Here is a 22,796-nt window from a genome sequence, read left to right as displayed (position 1 = left end):
GACCCGAAACTCCACCCATTCCTTCTCTCCAGGGATGCTGCCTGCCCCGCTAAGTTCTTCCAGCTTTTTGTGTCTATCTTCGGGACTATATTGAATACCTTTGTCACTTTGTCGGCTCACTGTACGCAGCAAACTGTTTGCATATATTATTTATTGTACGCAAAACACAGAATGTCACTGTACCAAGTACATGTGACAATAAAGTATCAATGTATGGAGGTAGCTAATTTAAAAAGCAGTACCTCGAGGGTAACATCTCCAGAATACTGCAGTGCCTTGTGCTAGTGTGGGTAGGAAGAGGCATAGAGGAGAGATGAACGTGTGGCTCAGGAGCTGGTGCAGGGGGCAGGGATTCAGATATGATCGCCAGAGGCATCTTGGGGTCCATCCATAACTCCATGAAAGTGGCAACCCAAGTAGAGAGAATGGTAAAGAAAGCAGAGCGATGCTTTCACCATCGGGTGGCGCTGTGTGTCAGCTGCCTCGCCAGCAACGGGTTCGTCATTTCGATTTTTTTTGTTTACTTAGTATGACCAAATATGTTTTAGTGTCTCTTGGTATGTTTCATGTGGGGGGTGGTGGGGGGGGAATAGGGGGAAAGTGTTTTGTCACCTACCTTGATGGAGATGCAACTTTTTTCCTTGTCGCTTCATCGCCTAACAACTTGGATTGGTGCGGCCTTTCCTGGAGTCAGGCCCAGAGCTTCAGCAGCGGGCACAGTGTGGACTTTCCATCGCGAAGCGGGGTGATCCCTTGGCGGGGATCGGCAGAAAAGAGCTCCGATCGCCGGCCTGCTGCCTATAACATCCTGAAGCCTTAGTCCACGGAGCTTCTGGCAGCAGGCGTGGAGCGGACTTTACCATCGCGGAGCGGGGCGATCCCTTGCCGCGGGTTGGCGGAGAACATTTCCAACCGCCAGCCTGCAGCCTATAACATCCTGTAGCCCGGTCTCCGGTTAGGAAGTGGCCAATTCGGGAACTCCAAGCATCGGGAGTGTGTTCGATCTGTCTCAAGGTCAGAGCTTCGATCATCCCGATGAGAGGGCTTGCACATCAGGCCGTCTGTAGTGGCGACTACAGAGGATCTAGGCCCCCAACCATGGTGAACAAAGGAGGAAGACTGACTGAACTTTATTGCCTTCCATCACAGTGAAGAATGCTGTGGTGAAGGTTTATGTTAAATTCTATTGTGTATTGTGGTTTTTTTAATTGTATGGCTGCATGGTAATTCATTTAACTATACCTTAATTGATGCATGTGATAAATAAATGTGAACCTTGAACCTTGAGCCTTGATCCTTGAACCTTGAACCTAGGTCAGGTTGAATAGGAATTTGGTTAGGCCACATTTTGAGTACTGTGTGCTGATCTGGTTGCCCCATTAAAGGAAGAACATAGTGGCTTTGGAAGGTTTGCAGAGAAGTTTCACTAACATTTTGCCTAGATTAGAAAATAGACAATAGACAATAGGTGCAGTAATAGGCCATTCAGCCCTTCGAGCCAGCACCACTATTCAATGTGATCATGGCTGATCATCCCCAATCAGTACCCCGTTCCTGCCTTCTCCCCGTACGCCCTGACTCCACTATTTTTAAGAGCCCTATCTAGCTCTCTCTTGAAAACATCCAGAGAATCTGCCTCCACCGCCCTCTGAGGCAGAGAATTCCACAGACTCACCACTCTCTGTGAGAAAAAGTGTTTCCTCGTCTCCGTTCTAAATGGCTTACTCCTTATTCTTAAACTGTGGCCCCTGGTTCTGGACTCCCCCAACATTGGGAACATGTTTCCTGCCTCTAGTGTATCCAAGCCCTTAACAATCTTATATGATTCAATGAGATATCCTCTCATCCTTCTAAACTCCAGAGTGTATAAGCCCAGCCGCTCCATTCTCTCAGCATATGACGGTCCCGCCATCCCGGGAATTAACCCTGTAAACCTACGCTGCACACCCTCAATAGCAAGAATGCCCTTCCTCAAATTAGGAGACCAAAACCACACACAATACTCCAGGTGTGGTCTCACGATGGCTCTGTAAAGCTGTTAGGGGATATTAGCTGCAGGGAGAGGTTGAATAGATTTGGATTGTTTTATCTGAATCACCAGAGGTTCTGGGGGAACTCGATTAAAGTATATAAAATTATGAGAGGCATAGAGAGGGGAGACAGTCAGAAACTTTTTCCCAGGATAGAAAAATCAAATATTATGGGGCACAACATTAAGGTGAGAGGGCAAATTTTAAAGGAGCTGTGTGGGGCAATTTTTTTTACACAGATGATGGTGTGTGCCTGGAACGTGCTGCCGGGGTTGGTGGTGGAGGCCGATTCATTAGTGGCATTGAAGAGACTTTTGGATAGGCGCATGGATATGCAGGGAATGGAGGGATTGTAGCGAGACTAAGCAGGTTGAGAAAATGGTTTTATTGCCAAATCGTTACTTGAACTACACGAGCACTTAGTCGAGAGAAAACGTTTTTTGAAGCTCTTGTCATTGCGAGGAGTACTAGCTACCGAACAAGTTTACTAACTCAAAAAACCCCGCGAAAAACCCTGTCACGTGACAGTCCCGACTTCTGACGAGGGTTCTGTATGCACGGTTTAACCACTAGGTGCCGCTACAGGATACAGATTATGTGCAGGTAGATAAGAGATGGTCTTGGCATCATGTTCAACACAGACATTGTGGGCGGAAGGGCCTCTTCATGTGGTGTACCCTTCTGTGTTCTATGTTCATTTGAATAATAACTACTAATTTGTCAAAATGATTTAACTTAACTTTCACCTCCTACTCTCAGGATGAATGGAGACTGCAGGCAGATGGTTGATGTAACCAAAGTGCAATGGAAGAACAAGATTCAATCATCTAATGCGATGAAATTCCAGTAAAACAAGGCCTTGCCGGTCGACGTGGAGGCATAGACTGTGGTAGGTTAGCAATTTGCTTGCTTGTGCTTGGCCGATCCTTCTGCATCTATTGCCATAGCCAGTAACTATTAATGCATTATAACCATATAACCATATACCAATTACAGCACGGAAACAGGCCATCTCGGCCCTTCTAGTCCGCGCCGAACACACATTCTCCCCTAGTCCCATCTCCCTGCACTCAGACCATAACCCTCCATTCCTTTCCCGTCCAAATAACTATCCAATTTATTTTTAAATGATAAAATCGAACCTGCCTCCACCACCTTCACTGGAAGCTCATTCCACACCGCTACCACTCTCTGAGTAAAGAAGTTCCCCCCTCATGTTACCCCTAAACTTCTGTCCCTTAATTCTGAAGTCATGTCCTCTTGTTTGAATCTTCCCTACTCTCAGTGGGAAAAGCTTATCCACGTTAACTCTGTCTATCCCTCTCATCATTTTAAAGACCTCTATCAAGTCCCCCCTTAACCTTCTGCGCTCCAAAGAATAAAGACCTAACTTGTTCAACCTTTCTCTGTAACTTAGTTGCTGAAACCCAGGCAACATTCTAGTAAATCTCCTCTGTACTCTCTCTATTTTGTTGACATCCTTCCTATAATTAGGCGACCAAAATTATGTGAGGACCTCTATCACATATCAATTGGTTTCCTTAGAATATACTAAATACTTGGCCATTTGGCCCATTGTGCTTGATGTATGATTTTTTAATTTCAGTCTCATTTTCTTGTATCACTCCATTACTCTTAATTCCCTAAATAGTCAAAGATATGAAATATACACATTGTTAAGCATCAGTAGGCTTCTTGGAAATAAATTCCAAAGATTTGCTACACCCTTGCTGAAGATTTTTTATGTCATCTTTGTCCAGAGACGAAGGATACATCATTTCAGGCATCAAGTTTGTCAAACTCTAAGAACATTATATGTTCTTAGTGGACGCATTGGTGATCATTTTCCAATGTTCAATAGATTCAGGATCAGTTCCTGTGGATTGGAGGATAGCTAATGTTATCCCACCTTTCAAGAAAGGAGCGAGAGAGAAAACAGGGAATTACAGACCAGTTAGCCTGACTTCGGTGGTGGGAAAGATGCTGGAGTCAATTATTAAAGAGGTAATAAAGGGGCATTTGGATAGCCCTAAAGGGATTATGAAAGGGAAATCATGCTTGACTAATCATCTGGAATTTTTTGAGGATGACAAGTAAAATGGATGAAGGGGATGTAGTGTATCTAGACTTTCAGAAAGCCTTTGATAAGGTCCCGCACGGGAGAATGGTGACTAAAATTAGAGCACATGGTATTGGGGGTAGGGTGTTGACGTGGATAGAAAATTGGTTGGCAGACAGGAAGCAAAGAGTAGGAGTGAACGGGTCCTGTTCAGAATGGCAGGCAGTGGCGAGTGGAGTGCCGCAAGGTTCGGTGTTGGGGCCGCAACTGTTTACCATATATATTAATGATTTGGAAGAGGGAATTAGGAACAATACTAGCAAGTTTGCGGATGACACAAAGCTGAGTGGCAGTGCAAACTGTGAAGAGGATGTTAGGAGGTTGCAGGGTGACCTGGCCAGGTTGAATGAGTGAGCAGATGTGTGGCAGATGCAGTATAATATAGATAAATATGAGGTTATCCACTTTGGCGGCAAAAACAAGGGAGCAGATTATTAGGGTTAGGTTAGGTAAAAGGGAGGTGCAGTGACACCTGGGTGTCCTTGTACACCGGTCACTGAAAGCTGGCGTGCAGGTACAGCAGGCAGTGAAGAAAGCTAATGGAATTTTGGCCTTCATAACAAGAGGATTTCAGTATAGGAGTAAAGAGGTTCTTCTGCAGTTGTATAGGGCTCTGGTAAGACCACATCTAGAGTATTGTGTACAGTTTTGGTCTCCTAATTTGAGGAAGGACATCCTTTTGATTGAGGTAGTGCAGCGTAGGTTCACGATTGAAAAGACTAGGCTTGTATTCACTGGAGTTTAGAAAGATGAGGGAGGATCTTAGAGACACATATAAAATTATAAAAGGACTAGACAAGCTAGATGCAGGAAAAATGTTCCCAATGTTGGGAGAGTCCAGAACCAGGGGCCACAGTCTTAGAATAAATGGGAGGCCATTTAAGGCTGAGGTGAGAAAAAACGTTTTCACCCAGATAGTTGTGAATTTGTGGAATTCCCTGCCACAGAGGGCAGTAGAGGCCAAATCCCTGGATGGATTTAAGACAGAGCTGGATAGAACTCTAGGGGCTAGTGGAATCAAGGGATATGGGGAGAAGGCAGGCACGGGTTATTGATTGGGGACGATCAGCCATGATCACAATGAATTGCGGTGCTGGCTTGAAGGGCCAAATGGCCTCCTCCTGCACCTATTTTCTATGTTTCCATGTTTCAACTAAATCAGCTCTCATTCTTCTAAACTATTGAGAATAGGTCTAACCTACATAAACATATTTCATTCCCCACTCTGTGCCTCCAACCAAGAATGAATTAGGCAAATCCGTCTTACACTTCCTATATCACAAACGTCTCCGGCTCACAGAATGGTTGCAACACAGAAGGTAAATGAATCTGTCAAATTCATAGAGTCGCACAGCCATATGTAAACAGGGCCTTCAGCCCAACTTGCCCACACCAAACCATCATGTCCTATCTGGCCCATATCGCTCAACGTGCTGTAGCTAAGCAGACTGAATCAGTCTGAAGAACATTCCCAACGTCACATATCCATGTGCTCCAGAGATGCTGCCTGACCCGCTGAGTTACTCCAGTAATTTGCGTCCTTTGTGAAGACAAATGTACAGGTAGGTCCCTTACAGTCAGAGACAGGTGAATTTATATTGGGAAACAAGGAAGTGACAGAACAGTTAGATAAGAATGGAATAGTAGAATAGTTTCTTTATTGTCATTGTAACATGAACCATGTACAACAAAATTAAAAAATGTCAGCCAGTCAGTGCACCATTCAAACATTTCTAAAAGCTAACGATACATACAAGGTAAAATATTAAAAAAAGATAAACAACTAAAATAAATATCATGAAAATAGCACGCATAAACACCCAACCCTACATCCTTCTATCGATTCCACAGTGTACCACAGTCCCTTAGTATGTATCGCCCCTGCGTTCCTTGGCGGCTACATTTAGTGCCTTTATAGCAGTGTGGTAAAAACTGTTTTTAAGTCTGTTTGTCCTTGTCCTTGTAGATCTGTACCGTCTGCCTGACGGCAACAGTTCAAACAGGGAGTGTCCGGGGTGGGAAATGTCCTTTATAATACTCTGGGATTTTTTGATGCAGCGGGAACTGTGTAAGGAGAGGGCAGCCGACAATCCTCTGGGTGTTGTCAATGGTCCTCTGGTTTGGTACTTTGGTTCTGTCTTCACTAAGGAAACACAAAGGGGACTGAGGATCTAGTGGGGGGAATCCACATTAGTCAGAAAATGGTGTTAGGTAAACTGTTGTGATGGAAGGCAAGTATGACTTGTACCTCTTTCTCCGCATGTCGTTTTACTCCCGACTGGCATACCCTGTATTTCCTCCTTGGTTCCTTGGGGATTTCTAACGGTGGTGAAGCCAGCCGGTCAGGGCGGCTGGGCCAGCAGTTGATCCCTGGTGTAGTCAACAAAGGGACCAGCTCCTGATTGTTGCAGACAGACAGACTGTAAAAAAGTATCTCCCCAACGAGGAAGGAGACATGGTGCAATAAACTAACTAGCCAAATAAAATAAAAAATAAATATGAATTTAAAGTAAAAAGAATATGTAAAAATAAAGGAAAAGACGATGGACGGTTGGCTGGCTGCCGCGCGCACAGCGCTGGAACGGGAAACCGGTTACCTCTAGCTGTTCATTCCAGACGCTAACCTGTTATTGCACATAAAACGCTTTCCTCATGTTACATCTGGTTCTTTTGCCAAAGATCTTCATTCCAGGTTCCCTCGTCTACACTGCTGGTTAAACCTTTGACCATTCACCTTTCCGTGATACACGTGTGCTGCGCCTTCTGGTATTTTATCATGTTCAAGGAGCTATAGAAAGGCAAATCAAGTTGCTTCCATTAATTGGTCCCATATTTTCATAATTTTAAACTTTTTTGTAGAATTCATAGTTCAGGGCATTGTGTATAAGAGTCAGGGTGTCATGAGCAGCTTTCTAGGATATTGGTTCGGACATATTTTGAATATTGCGTGCAGTTCTGGTCGCCGCATTACAGGAAGGATGTGGAGGCTTTGGAAAGGATGCAGAGGGGACTTGCCAGGATGTTGCCTGGATTAGAGGTATTAGCCACAGGGAAAGGATGGACAGACTTGGATTGTTTTTTCTGAATTGCTGGAGATTGCGGGGAGACCTTATATATTTGCCCCATCTCACATAATAGGCGAACTCCCACTTACATAAACAATTCACAATAGATGGTCCTGTTTCCAGATGACCTATGTTATGGGGTATGGCACGGGCTTCCCATCCATGTCATGGATATAAAGCGTTGCACAGACTTGCTGCTCTTGCAGTGACACTGGGAAGTCAAGCGAGAACGAGGGAGGTTGTGGAGAGCATCTACTGGTCTCTGTGGGGCTCCCACCCCTCTCACCTGCCGTTGCTTCTTCCCGTCAGCCGTTGATTAGTCTGCTCCCCCCTCTCCCTCCCCCTACCCCTCCCCCTCCTCCTCCTCTTCCTCTGGAGCGAAGGAATGGGTGACATTTTGGGTTGAGACCTTCCATCTCCCTTCCTATACCCATTGTAACCTTCTGTCCAGGGCCTCCTCCATTGTCAACAAACTGGAGGATCAGCACCACACATTGGGTAGCTGACAACCCAAAAATATGAACTCTATATTCTCCAACTTTAGGTAACCTCTGACAACTCCCCCCCCCCCCCCCCCCTCCCATTTTCCCCCTCCCCCCTCCCATACCTGTGCCCCACCTGGACTGCCACCTGTATCTCACCTCCGTCTCCTCGCACATTCCTTCCATTAGCCATTAGGCTTCAGAGACAGCATGGAGACAGGTCCCTCTGCCCAGCGAGTCCGCAAAGACCAGCGATCAACCCGTACACTCGCACGTTCGAGGGAAAATGTACAATTTCACCAAAGCCAATTAACCTACAAACCTGGACGTCTTTGGAGTGTCGGCAGAAACCGGAGCACCCGGAGAAAGCCCACGCAGTCACGGGGTGATGGTGCAAACATGGTGATGAGACAGCACCCATAGTCAGGATCGAACCCGGGCCTCTGGCGCTGTAAGGCAGCTGTACTTCCACTGCACCACCCTGCCAGTTTTTATCTGGCTTCGCAATTTGTAACTCTTCAATCCGTGTATATTGTTCCAACCATCTCCCTATCAAAACCCCTTCTTGCCTGAATCTGCCTGTTACCTGCTACACTTTGCTCTGCCTCTCCTCTCTTCCAGCTTTCTTCCCCCCCCCCAACAATGTCTGAAAAAGGATACCGACCCAAAAAGTCACATTTCCATATTGTCCAGAGATGCTGCCTGACCCGCTGCGTTAATCCTTTAGTGCTTCCCCCATTGCTGTTTGTCATTTATAAATTATAAATTTGGATGATAATGTACAAGGCATGAATAGTAAGATGACACTAAAATGGTTGGTATCGTAAATGGTGAAGGTGGTTTTATCTAGAATTACAATGGGTTCTTCATCAGCTGGGCAAGTAGTTTAATGCAGAGGTCTCATTTGGGAAGTCCACGATGATTGGAAGGGCCCTTGGGTGTGTTGTAGGGCAGAGGGATTCAGGAATACAAGTACTGAATCTAGGCAGTCACAGTGGCGCAGCGGTAGAGTTGCTGCCTTACAGCGAATGCAGTGCCGGAGACCCGGGTTCGATCCTGACTACGGGTGCTGTCTGTACGGAGTTTGCACGTTCTCCCCATGACCTGCGTGGGTTTTCTCCAAGATCTTCGGTTTCCTCCTGCACTCCGAAGACGCACAGGTTTGTAGATTAATTGGCTTGGTAAATGTAAAAACTGTCCCTAATGCGTGTAGGATAGTGTTCATGTGCGGGGATCGGTAGTTGGCGCAGACCCGGTGGGCCGAAGGGCCTGTTTCTGCGCTGTAACATGGTGTAATCTCTAAACTAAACTCAACTGAGCTACATGTTTCCCGGATAGTGGTAGATGGGATGGTGAAGAAGGGTTTTGGCAAGTTGGCCTTCAGCAGTCAGGAATAGTGAATATAGAAGTTAAGACGTTATGTTACTGATGTACAAGAGATTGGTGAGGCCACTTGTGTCCAGATGTGGTCACGTTGCCAGGTAAAATATGCCTTGTTGGAAAGCGTGCAGAGAAGATTTACAAGGATGCTGCCAGCAAACGAGGGCCTGAGCTACTGTATAGGGAGAGGTTGGGGCAGGCTGGGTCTTCATTCCTTGTAGTGTAGGAGGCTGAGGGGCGATATTATAGAGGTGTATAAAACCATGAGGGGAAACGATAGGGTAAATGCACTGTCATTTTCCCAGGGTATGTGAATCAAGAAGCAGAGGGCATCTAGCTTCTTCTAGCCATATCTAGCTCTCCCTTGAAAGCAGCCAAGAAGCAGAGGGCACAGGTTGAAGGTGAGAGGGCACAGGTTGAAGGTGAGAGGGCACAGGAAGGTGGAGAGGGCACAGGTTGAAGGTGAGAGGGCACAGGTTGAAGGTGAGAGGGCACAGGTTGAAGGTGAGAGAGGGGGGCACAGGTTGAAGGTGAGAGGGCACAGGTTGAAGGTGAGAGGGCACAGGTTGAAGGTGGTTGAGGGAGACAGGTTGAAGGTGAGAGGGCACAGGTTGAAGGTGAGAGGGCACAGGGTTGAAGGTGAGAGGGCACAGGTTTAAGGTGAGAGGGCACAGGTTTAAGGTGAGAGGGCACAGGTTGAAGGTGAGAGGGCACAGGTTTAAGGTGAGAGGGCACGGGTTGAAGGTGAGAGGGCGCAAGATGAGAGGGCACAGGTTGAAGGTGAGAGGGCAACGTTTTCAAAGAGGTTAGTGGGTCTATGGAACGATCTGTCTGTCAGAGGAGGTAGTTGAGGCAGGTAGATTAACAACATTTCAAAGACCTTTGTACAGGTACATGGATACTATAGTTATAGAGGAATATGGACCAAACTCAAGCAAATGGCATGAGCTTAGATGGGCATCTTGTCGCATGGAAGAGTTGGACAATGGACTGGTTTTACTTCTCTATAACTATGACTAAAGTAAGTAGGATTCACACTGAAGCTACAGTTTAATACACATTCAGGAACAAGAGTCTGGGATTCAAAGTGTAGAACAGAAGGTGTAGAAGAAATATGAATTGTTTTTCCTTTTTTTGACACTAGAGGGCAGTGATGATCTGGACCTCCCAGCTGATGAAGATGGCTAAACAGAGTCACCCTGACCACTCCGAGGAAATTGTGTAAGTATGAGGAAAAATCACAGACAGCTGACGTCACGTTCAGAACAAGCACCAATGCAGGAAGAGCAGCTAACAAATGAACAATGCGTTACTTTCCCATATTGATATGTGCCAAGGGGGAGCTGGACCATGTCAAAGAAAACAGTGGTAGGGAAATCTAGACTTGCTCATAGAGGGTGACAGGCCCACAGCGATGGTGTGAAGCAGCTCCGTATTGTACTGTAGGGCACCTGACAGTGAGCAAGTCAAGTGCATGTGGGAGCAGGAGCAGGAGCAGGAGCAGTCGCTAAAATGCAGTAGGTCCGTTGATTGATTGCAGCAAGTGAAGCTCAGCTCCGTGCTGGTGCAGGAACTTTCAAAAGGAAGTCCATGATCTGGGCAAGTCACTCACAGGTCAGCACAGTAGCGGCAGCTTTGAGCAGCAAGCACATTCATTGGTTGGGGCATCCAAATTGGCTAACTGAGTGGCTAATTAGCAAGGTGCCGATTAGCGAGCTGCTGAGTGGCAAGAGGCTGTGTTTGAGATCAAGTGCGACTCTTTGGCACAAGAGAACTATCTGGAGGTCAAGTGCGACTCTTTGGCACAAGAGAACTATCTGGAGGTCAAGTGCGAGTCCTTGGCGAGGAGGCGGAGGCAAGAAGGCTATCAGAGGCAGATTGGAGTATAAGGTACAGTTCATAAGATCATGTTCATGTCATAGGAACAGAATTAGGCCATTTGGCCCATCAAGTCCACTCCACCATTCAAACATGGCTGTTCTATCTCTCCTTCTCAATCCCATTCTCCTGCCTTCTCCCCATAAGCACCCTCACCCTAAGGAGCAGTTAATCTCTGCCTAGAAAATATCCAATGACTTGGCCTCCACAGCCATCTGTGGCAATGAATTCTACAGATTCACCACCCTCTGATTCGAGAAATTCCTCCTCATTCCCTTTCTAAATGTACATCCTTTTACTGTGAGGCTGTGCCTTCAAGTACCAGACTCTCCCACTAGTGGAAACATCCTCTCCACATCTTCTCTATCCAGTCCTTTCACTATTCAGTAAGTTTCAATGAGGTTGCCCTCTCATCCCTCTAAACTACAGTGAGTGCAGGCCCAGTGCCGTCAAACGCTCATCATACATTAACTTATTTGTTCAATAGACAATAGAGACAATAGACAATAGGTGCAGGAGTAGACCATTCAGCCCTTCGAGCCAGCACCGCCATTCAATGTGATCATGGCTAATCATCCACAATCAGTACCCCGTTCCTGTCTTCTCCCCATATCCCCTGACTCCGGTATTTTTAAGAGCCCTATCTAGCTCTCTCTTGAAAGCATCCAGAGGACCTGCCTCCACCACCCTCTGAGGCAGATAATTCCACAGACTCACCACTCTCTGTGAGAAAAAGTGTTTCCTCGTCTCCGTTCTAAATGACTTACTACTTATTCTTAAACTGTGGCCCCTGGTTCTGGACTTCCCCAACATCGGAATCATGTTTCCTGCCTCTAGCGTGTCCAAGCCCTTAACAATCGTATATGTTTCAATGAGATCCCCTCTCACCCTTCTAAACTCCAGAGTGTACAAGCCCAGCTGCTCCATTCTCTCAGCATATGACAGTCCCGCCATCCCGGGAATCAACCTTGTAAACCTACGCTGCACTCCCTCAATAGCAAGAATGTCCTTCCTCAAATTAAGGGACCAAAACTGCACACAAAACTACAGGTGTGGTCTCACTAGGACTCTATACAACTGCAGAAGGACCTCTTTGCTCCTATATTTGATTCCTCTTGTTATAAAGGCCAACATGCCATTCGCTTTCTTCACTGCCTGCTGTACCTGCATGCTTACTTTCATAGACTGATGGACAAGGACCCCCAGATGCCATTGTACTTCCTCTTTTCCCAACTTGACGCCATTTAGATAGTAATCTGCCTTCCTGTTTTTGCTACCAAAGTGCATAACCTCACATTTATCCACATTAAACTTCATCTGCCATGCATCTGCCCACTCCCCCAACCTGTCCAGGTCACCCTGCATTCTCATAGCATCCTCCTCACAGTTCACACTGCCACCCAGCTTTGTGCCATCTGCAAATTTGCTAATGTTACTTTGAATCCCTTCATCCAAATCATTAATGTATATTGTAAATAGCTGTGGTTCCAGCACCAAGCCTTGTGGTACCCCACTTTTCACTGCCTGCCATTCTGAAAGGGACCCGTTAATTCCTACTCTTTGTTTCCTGTCTGCCAACCACTTCTCTATCCATGTCAGCACTCTACCCCCAATACCATGTGCCCTAATTTTGCCCACTAATCTCCTATGTGGGACCTTATCAAATGCTTTCTGAAAGTCCAGGTACACTACATCCACTGGCTCTCCCTTGTCCATTTTCCTAGTTACATCTTCAAAAAATTCCAGAAGATTTGTCAAGCATGATTTCCCCTTTGTAATTCCATGCTTTCTTGGACCGATCCTGTTACTGCTATCCAAATGTTCGGCTATCTCATCTTTTATAATTGACTCCAGCAACTTCCCATTGACCGATGTCAGGCTAACGTCTATAATTCCCTATTTTCTCTCTCACGCCTTTATTAAAAAGTGGGATAACATTAGCTACCCTTCAATCCACAGGAACTGATCCTGAGTCTATACAGCATTGGAAAATTATCACCAATGCATCCACGATTTCTAGAGCCACTTCCTTAAGTACCCTGGGATGCAGACCATCAGGCCCTGGGGATTTATCAGCCTTCGGTCCCATCAGTCTATCCAACACCATTTCCTGCCTAATGTGGATTTCCTTCAGTTCCTCTGTCACCCCAGATCCTCTGGCCACTACTGTATCAGGAAGATTGTTTGTGTCCTCCTTAGTGAAGACAGATCCAAAGTACCTGTTCAACTCATCTGCCATTTCCTTGTTCCCCATAATAAATTCACCTTTTTCAAGGGTCTTCAAGGGTCCAACTTTGGTCTTAACTAATTTTTTCCTCTTCACATACCTGAAGAAGCTTTTACTATCCTGCTTTGTATTTCTTGACTAGCCCATCTTCGTACCTCATCTTTTCTCTCCGTATTGTCTTTTTAGTTATCTTCTGTTGTTCTTTAAACATTACCCAATCCTCTGGCTTCCTGCTCATCTTTGCTACGTTGTACTTCTTCGCTTTAATTTTTATACTGTCCCTGACGTCCCCTGTCAGCCATGGTCTTCCCTTTCTCCTCTTGGAATCTTTCTTCCTCAGAGGAATGAACTGACCCCGCATCTTCTGTATTATTCCTAGAAACACCTGCCATTTTTGTTCCACTGTCATCCCTGCTAGTGTATCTTTCCAGTCAACTTTGGCCAGCTCCTCCCTCATGGCCCCATAGTCCCCTTTATTCAACTGCAACACTGACACCTCCAATCTGCCCTTCTCCCTCTCCAATTGTAGATTAAACCTGACCAGGTTATGGTCACTGCCTCATAATGGCTCATTAACCTCGAGGTCCTTTCTCAAATCCGGTTCATTACGTAACACTAAATCCAGAATTGCCTTCTCCCTGGTAGGCTCCAATACAAGCTGTGCAAAGAATCCATCACAAAGTTCCACGGGCTCATAGTCCTGCAGATGCGGACAGACCAGTACCTTATAAAGCCTCAGCATGACATCCCTGTTTTTATATTCTCCCTCCTCCCAAAATAAATGCTAACGCTGCATTTGCCACCCGTACTACCAAGATTACAAATGAACCTTTGGGGAATCCTGCACCAGTACTCCCAATTCCCTTTGCACCCCCCGATTTCATAATTGTCTCTCCGTTTTGGAAAATAGTCTTCGCCTTTATTCCTACAGTCTGCTCGAGTGAGAGACTCATTATGTTTTAATTACTCTGTCTTGGTTCAGGTGCAGTGGTGATGGCAGGTAAGCTGGCACAATGTTCCACCTGTAGGTGGTGGGAACTCACTGAAACTGCTGGTGTCTCTGATTACTACTCCTGTGGGCATTGTGTCCAGGTCTTTACATTAGGGAACTGGGGCAGCAGCTGGATGACCTCAGTACCATCTAGGAGAATGAGAGCTTCGTGGGCAGGACTTATCACAAGGTTATCAATGCCCAGGGTCCAGGAAGAGACCACAATTAAGGGGAATAGACACGGAGTGGAGGTGACCCCGGTGGTTGTACTCAGCAGGGAAGGGCGGTGTCAGGCAGAGTCAGTGTGTTAGGTGACTCTATAATTAGAGGTGTGGACAGGAGATTCTGCGGAGGCAGTCAAGGTGCCAGGATGGTGTGCCAAGGTCTAGGACATCTTGGAGCGGCTACACAACATCCTCAGGAGGAGAGGGTGCAGCCGGAAGTCATTGCACATGTTGGCACAAACGATATAGGTAGGAAAAGGAATGAGATACTGCAATATGAGTATAGGGAGTTAGGTCAAATGCTAAGAAGCAGGACCTCCATGGCAATGATTTGGGGATTACCTCCGGTGCTGCATGCTGGTGAGGATAGGCACATGAACATAAGGGAGATGAATGTGTGGCTGAGGAGGGGGGGGGGGGCAGGGAGCAGAGATTCAGATTTCTAGTTTATTGAGATCTCTCTGATTGCCTCGCTCTCGGCGGTTGCTCGTGTGTCTGCCGCGGTGGGTGAGCCGGGCACACCGGGCGGGTCTGAGCTCCGTGGTGGGTGAGCCGATCTAACACCTGTCCTTGTATTTCCTTCACCTCAATCCTCCATCTGTAACAGGTGAGACAGAAGTTCACACGCACCTCCTCTAACATCTACTGCATCTGGTGTTCCCCGTGTGCCCTGCTATACATCAATGAGACCAAGCATAGACTTGGTGACCATTTCACTGTAAACTAATGCTCAGTCTGCCATGGCTGACCGGATCTCCCGGGTGTTAAACATTTTAACTCCCCTTCCCATTCTCGCAATGGCTTTCTTGTCCTGGGCCTCCTCTATTGCCAGAGTGTGCCTCATGCAAGCTGGAGGAACAGCACCTCATATTCCACTTAGGTAGCTTTCAACCCAATGGTATGAACATTGAATTCACTGATTTGTTGTAACATCCAACAACACCCCTTCTCCCCCTTCCTTTGCACCCCCACACCTCCCTTTCATCCCTCCCTTTGCCCCACCTGAACTTGCACATATATCTCTTCTCCTTCTATCTCTCCCCCCAGTGTGGGCAGGTTGGGCTGAAGGGGCTGTTTCCATGCTGTATCACTCTATGACTCTATCCCTTTCTCTGGTTCCACAACTTGCAACTCCTCAGCCTGTCTCCCACCTTTTGCTTTAATCTCTGGTCTTTATCCAACCATCTTCCTATCATAAACCCACCTTTGCCCTTGTCCACATAATACCTGCCTGGCTTTGTCCTGCCTCTCCTCTCCCAGCTGCCACCCCACCCCCTGCACTACCGTCAGTCTGAAGAAGGATCGCAGCCCGAAACATCACCTGTCCGTGTTCTCCAGAGATGCTGTTTGACCCATTGAGTTACTCCAGCACAATGTGTGTTTTTGTGTAAACCAGGATCTGCTGTTCCTTTTTCCTACCTATCACTTCCTGGGTCTTGTACCCTGCTTGAAAATGCCTTGAACTAAATTATCCCGTTCTTTCCTAAATAGAGAGAAATTGCTAATTATTATCTAAATGAATAACAATCGCACATGAGTGAATTGCTGAGGGGTTTGGGTATTCTTGTGCATATACTGTATCTCTAAACATTAGCAGGCTGGTGGAGTAAATAGTTATGAAGTCAAATGGCTCATTGATCCTTATTGCAAGCCAGTTGGAGGATAGAAATAGTGACATATTGTTCCGATTATGTGAAGCCACATCTGGAGCATAGTTGTGATTCCCCAATTTAACAAAGGATATACTGGTTCTGGAGGCAGTCCAAATGTACTTCACCAAGCTAATTCCTAAGAAGGAACACTTTTCCTACTGTGAACAGCTAATAGAACAATAGGAGCTTATGCTTGGAGGTTTAGAAGAATGAAGAGTGAGTTTAACGAAACAGTAAGCCTCCTTGACAAAGTAGATGTTGAGTTATTTCCGTAGCTGAAGAAATCTCCATAAAGAGGACACGTTTGCTAAAGCAAAGCTGCATCTAAATCCAAAGCCTAATCCGAGATTGTGGTGAATCTTTGGAACCCTCCACTTTGGTGAGTTGGCTGAATCATTGTGAGTAATAAAGAGACCATCGAAGGGATTTCTGGAGTCGCTACCTCAAGAAGAAAGCCGGCATCATCAGAGATCCACACCACCCTGGCCACCCTCTCATATCACCCCTGCCATCGGGAAGGTGCAGGAGCCTGAAAACTGTAACGTCCAGGTTCAGGAACAGCTACTTCCCTACAGCCATCAGGCTATTAAAACACTACAACTACAAATAAGATTTATTTTTCTCTCTCGTTTATTATATTGTTTTCACTATCCTATGTTTAACTATTCTGTTGTGCTGCTGCAAGTACGAATTTCATTGCTCTATCTGGGACATAGGACAATAATACACTCTGGACTCTTTTGACTCTCTTGAGGATGTAGATAATTACATGAAGGATAAAGGGATTATGGGGATACGAATGGAGGCCTGGAGCTAATCAGCTATGATCATATTGAATGCTAGGGTCCAAGTGGCCTTTCCTGCTATTTTCATGTTTAATATTTAGTTTGTTTCCAGCAAATATTATTTCTGCCATTTACCCATCACCAAACAATCCCCACAGCCCAACACAAGGCCTTCTGTGGCCTTTCCTGTGTTTCTTCCATTCCTCCCCTTTCCCTTGACCAACATCTTATTGAACTTTTGCCCACCTATAGTATCCATCAGTCCGAAGGCAGTGCCTTAGACCACAAACATGACCTTTTGTTCCCCTTGCTGAATATCTCTGGCTGTGTCCCACACACAGCACCAACGCTATATTTCAATTCACCAGCACCACCATTGTTGGATGAGTTACATGTAATGATCAGGCAGAGTATAGGATCGTCTGATTGAACGGTGCCAGAACGACAACATTGCTCTCGACATCAGCAAGACCAAGGAGCTGAATGTTGACTTTAGAAGAGGGAAGCCAATGATCCACAAACCTCTCTTCATCCAACGTTCGGCCGTGGAGAGTCAATATTGTCAGGTTCCTGGGAGTGTGTATGTCTGGGGATCTGTCCTGGAGCCAGTACATTGATACAATCATCAACAAAGCCTATCAGTGCCTTTATTTCCGTAGAAGATTGAGAAGATTCGGGATGTCGATGAATCCTCTCTGGAACGCCTCACAATCTCTAAATCCCCAATGAATACACTTTGTATTATTTGTCACAAATTAATGACTTGCCTTTTTTCTACGTTTTATTCCATCTGTTACATCCTCACTAACCTTACTCATTTCCATTGTAACGGACCCAGCTGTTCACCGTCTATGGTCGGGATATGGGAAGCACGTGAAATGTATCCAAGTTATAGGCTGGGTTGCAAAATAGAAGCTAAGGGGCTTTCATGGGAATTAATATGGTAATTGAGGATGTAACAGATGAAATAAAATGTAAAAAAACAGCAGGTGATTTTTTTCTAAGTGCCTTCAAACCACTTGCTTCGTATTGGCTTCCTGTATTTACACAAATCAACTGTCTTTCCCATTACATTGTTTAATTGTGAAGCCACTTGTGAACTCCTAAAGCTGCACGTTTGCAGCTCGAAACCAACAATTATGTTTGGCACCTTACGTGTAAAATCTGCTTAAAACAAATAGTGTATTAATGTAGTGACCCCTTGCAAGGCTTAAATATTTTTATTCTGAAGATTAATTTTCATCCAGAAACAATGACTTCAATGCAAATCAATCTATTCTTATTAGTGGCCAAAAACATCCACATTATTAATACTGTTTAAAATTTGACACATTTTCCAAATGATCCTTGTGGTTTGAAAAGGGTTTAAATATATCAGTGTGTTCTCTTGGCAAACCAACAGGTGGCGCACCCACAAATATTTATACTGAGTTCAAATTTACTTTTCTATTGTGTGGGAAGGAACTGCAGATGCTGGTTTACACCGATGACAGGCACAAAATGCTGGAGTAGCTCAGCGGGAAAGGCAGCATCTCTGGAGAAAAGGAATGGGTGACGTTTCGGGTCGAGACCTTTCTTCAGACACCTTTCTACCTCTTCATTCTACCTCTATTCGAACACAGATTTAGACTGCTCCATTTATGTAGTCTTCTTATGTATAATGTTCAGAACTGATATGTTTATAACTAGAGCCAGGATTTTGCCATAAATGCCATGTGCCTTTTTTTGTTTATTTCACCAGGATAATGCCTTTTTAGAGTGCCTAAATCAGCCTTTTTTTGCCGTTTTGCTAAAAGGTCGTGTTATTTTCTCTAGTTGTACCGTGATTACAACAATGTTTTCTATGTTAACACGTTAATATTAATGTCATTATTAATGTGTTAACATAACATAACTTCTAAGTAAATTTCCACCACCGGGGCAAAACTAGGGGAGCCACCGTTGGTCGTACATTAGTTCGTGCCGCTGTCCGCTGGTTCAGTCTTCTCCAAGATCTATTTAAGAAAGAACTGCAGATGCTGGAGAAATCAAAAGTAGACAAAAATGCTGGAAACGGCAGGTGAGGAAGAATCTATGGAGAGAAGGAATAGGCGACGTTTGGGTCGAGGCACTTCTTCTGACTGATGTGGGGGGGAGATGAAAGGAAGAGGCGGAGACAGTAGGACTAGAAGAGCTGGGAGGGGAAGGAAGAAGATGAGGACTATCTAAAATTAGAGGTCAAAGTTGATTCTGCTGGGGTGCAGACTACCCAAGCGAAATACCCAAGCTTGTCTCCTCACTACATTTACTGCTGGCTCCAGTCGCAAATCTGAGTTTTCGAGTCATTTGTGCAAGGCATTCATTGATGCTGGAATTCCACTGTGGAAATTGAAAAACAAATCTCTCAGAGGTTTTTTAGACAGATACACAGAGGAACATATACCAAGCGAGTCATTATTATGGAAAAATTATGTTGACAGCAACTTCAACATTGTTGTGCAGAAAATTAGAGAAGAAGTTGCATGCAACAAAATATGGATCCCAATAGGCGAGACAACCGATGCTGTGGGGAGATATGTTGCCAATGTGGTCATCTGTACACTGGAGGCAGGTCAACTTGTTCTCAAATTCCTAACAAAATACAGGCTGTTACATCCAGACAAAGAAAAAAAGACAATGGTTTATACTAAAAGAATAAAGATTTTTATTAAGCATTGTAAGTTGCATTCAATAGCCTTCCAGTATTACACCACATCATAATCCATCAACAACCAAGCAAACCCAACAGTAGTTCATTCTTGCACAATCCATATGTAGGTAGAACTTCTTTCAACTTACAGAAAAGGTACTATGTAGCTGTTGCGGGCAGGGGAGTTTGGAGGTGGGGGAGTGGGGCGTTACATTTTATTTCCGTTCACTAATGTGTGATGAAGAGCATCAGAAAAATTATAATGAAATAATAAAGAATTTTGATTCAAAATACATCTGATTTGAAACACTAATGAAACAGCAAAACAATACAAGTATACCTGCTTATACTAAACTCTTACCGGGAAATTTTAAGAACGAGCAATTTGCTGAATTGTCTGCTATGTAGGGGAATATTTTTTTGACAATTAAAGCTTTTCAAGAATTTTGTAGAAAGATCACTTTGCTAATACAAATGCATAAACAGCAACAGAGAACAATATGAATACAGTAGCGATGAATACACCAGGTTAACATTAATCATTCAGTGGCTAGATAATTTTTGTAGGTTTTAGAATAAATGCAACAGAGGTCAATAACCACAAAATTTAAGGTTAGAGCAAGATCAGTTAATGACTAAACATATTTTAACATTTTTTTATAGGACTATGACTAACTGTTTTAAAATTTGCAAATGGGCACAGTACTTGTAGGATGGAAGAAAGAGGACGATAACATGCATAATATTAACTACACACTTCAAAAATCATGAACCATGCAGAAGTTTAGCCGAAGTAGTACTAATGTCTACACTTGATTCAAAAACCACTGATTTCATTGATTTACGGATGCATGGTAAGAGCTGTCTTATTCACAAAATTCTCAATTGTAAAGTGATGTTTTACTTTTTAAAGGTCGTCTGCATCTTCAATGAATGGTTTCAGTTGTTTCTTGACATGTAATTTGCTTCTTACATATATTTGCTTTTTCTTAAAGATTGCCAAAACCAAAGCTGCGATATTACTTCCTAGTAACTTAACATTGAATTATTTTAGTTTTAAGAATCTTTTGCTGACATAACCACACCAAAACTAATGACATTGAAGTAATAGATTTTTTTTGTGGTTCTGTCCATTTTTAGGCTTATGAAAGTTTAATCTTAAAATAAGCAACTGACACAACACATAAAATCAATTAAGATGGCAAAGTTATGGTGCCAAGTACTGTACTGTATTTTAACCTATTAAAGACTGCCAAATTAAAGCCATATTTGCTTTACCTTCCATAAAAAATGAAACTCGTCTCAACCAGTTTGAATGTCTAGTAATATTGTGTCGAATGTGGGAGTCAAATGCTCTTCATTGCATTTTGTAGCATTCGACTGCAACTGGCTAGAAAGATTGCTTGTTAAACAGCTGACATCTAAGACGGATCCGAATTTCCAATGTCCTTGTTTCTCTGAGAAGAAAATAATGTATGCAACTGTAGGCCATCCTTTACAAATATTCCTATTCTGTAACCTTCCAAACATCCTTCACCCCCTCAACATAAAACAAAAAAAACATTACTCTTCCTTTCTCAGGACAGCAGTACCAAGATTTTCATCTCTATTGCAACCGCCATCTGTAATTAGTGCATTTAAGTGAGGAGTTGTATTGCACATTTTAGAGTCATTATTCAAGGCACTTTCAGTTTCATCGGAAGCCCTGACGTCTCCTTTGTTTCCATTCAGCTGGGAAATGGGTTTACTTTCATCCGAAGCTCCATTTTCAGCAAGAGGGATATCTGAAGAATTTGCTACAGGGCCGGATTGAGTCTTCTCGTGTCCCTCTGAATCATGGTTTCCTGCATATACAGGCCCCTTCAATTCTTCAGCAACTTCTTCTGCCGAAGCAGCATAGGCTGGCTGAACCTGTCGTACAACGAGAAAATAAGCACATAAATGAAAAACATTTTAACTACTTAGTAAAATATTATAATAAGCCAATAACTTTACTGACAATATGTATGGATCTATGAATGTCTATCTATCTATCTATCTATAAAACTCTGATCTTGTGCTCTTCTGGTTTGCGTGGAATTTCTATGTGCGCAAAAGCGGTACTCACCGTTCTCCTGTGCTGCGAGTGCAACTAGTTTAGTTCTGATCGATGGTATATTTTAAAAGTTATTAAGGTTTAAAAATCGTAAAAACCGCTGTCAGTCACCACCATGAAGATTGGTCCCCTCTCCTCTCCTCTCCTGTCAGTCAGGGAGCGGCACCCGAGGAGCTGCGCCCGTGCCGCACCTGGTGGGGAGGGTGGAGCCGCGGGCCGAGCCCGGGGACTGGGCCTGGGCTGGAACCAAGGACGAGCCTGGGTCCGGGGTGTGGGACGAGCCCGGAGACGAAGTCGGGGCCTGGACTGGAGCCCAGGCAGCGGCCGAGCTGAGGGCTGGAGTCGTGCCCAAGCCCGGGGCCTGGATCAAGGTGTACCAGCGCCTCAGGGACCCCCGGCTGCCGCCATCCTGCAGCACAGCCTCTGCTTCCTGCTCTGCGGGCAGTTCTGGCTTGGCCGCCCGCCACCCTCACCCTGCCCCCGGCACAGCGAGCCCGGCTCCGTCGAGGCCCAGGTCCGCGAATGCTTCAGCTGCCAACAGCCAGGGCCGGGCCGAGTACGAGGCCGAGTTTCAGGCCCTACTCTACCACCTGGGTAGGTGCTGGGGCAGGGAATGGGAGTGAGGGGAGGAGGATGAGGAAAATGGGGAGGAGGGAGATGGGGCGGTAGAGGGAGATGGGGGGGGTAGCACTGAGCCGGAGAGGGACACTGTGGGCCCCGGGAGGAGCTGCGCTCCACTGGCTCCTGACCGCTGATGCGGATACCGGGAGCGCCCCTAACGCACTGCACCATTACATGGAGAGAGGGAGCATCGCAGCCCAGCCAAAAGCACAGAGAGGAGAAAGAAGACGGAAGGAGGGGAGAGGGAAAGGGGAGAGAGGGATGAGGGAGGGGAGAGAGGGAATGGGGTACAGGTGTGGTGGCGTGCAGGGGCTAGGGAAGGGGTCCAGGGTGATGGGCAGGGTGGGATAGAGGGGGGGGGGAGTAGAGGTAGAGGGGGACAGGTAGGGGTGGACTTGATGGAAGGGGGATAGGCGTGAGTGGTGGAACATTGCGTGAAGTCTAGTTCTGGATAAAATCATGGAATATGTGTTTATGCTGCTCTGTTTTCTGCTCAATAAATTGAAATTTGACCACAGATCTGCACCTTAATCATCACTATCTCACCTGTCTTTCCCACTCCCTTAGCGCAAAGACCAT

At 45.3% G+C, this 22,796-nt stretch overlaps 1 protein-coding gene and 1 long non-coding RNA gene across 3 annotated transcripts in view; one reads left to right on the top strand and one right to left on the bottom strand.

Moving 5' to 3' along the window:
- The first annotated feature begins 688 nt into the window (after window positions 1-688).
- Window positions 689-17,013, top strand: LOC129704809 (uncharacterized). Its single transcript, XR_008724776.1, has 3 exons — window positions 689-2,919; window positions 10,221-10,297; window positions 16,324-17,013. It is a non-coding gene; the product is annotated as an uncharacterized LOC129704809 (long non-coding RNA).
- Window positions 17,014-19,492: 2,479 nt separating this feature from the next.
- Window positions 19,493-22,796, bottom strand: part of LOC129704808 (constitutive coactivator of PPAR-gamma-like protein 1 homolog) — a 130,461-nt gene continuing 127,157 nt past the window's right edge. For both annotated transcript variants that reach the window (XM_055648166.1, XM_055648167.1), the window contains one exon: window positions 19,493-21,412. In XM_055648166.1, coding sequence (XP_055504141.1) covers window positions 21,065-21,412 — 348 coding nt within the window. In that variant the 3' untranslated portion in view covers window positions 19,493-21,064. The remainder of the gene's footprint in view (window positions 21,413-22,796) is intronic.

Source organism: Leucoraja erinacea, chromosome 16, assembly GCF_028641065.1.
Source record: "Leucoraja erinacea ecotype New England chromosome 16, Leri_hhj_1, whole genome shotgun sequence".
In the NCBI taxonomy this organism is placed as follows: domain Eukaryota; kingdom Metazoa; phylum Chordata; class Chondrichthyes; order Rajiformes; family Rajidae; genus Leucoraja; species Leucoraja erinaceus.
The sequence above is the reverse complement of the archived record's forward strand: the minus strand, read 5'-3'. Positions and strand labels throughout refer to the sequence as shown.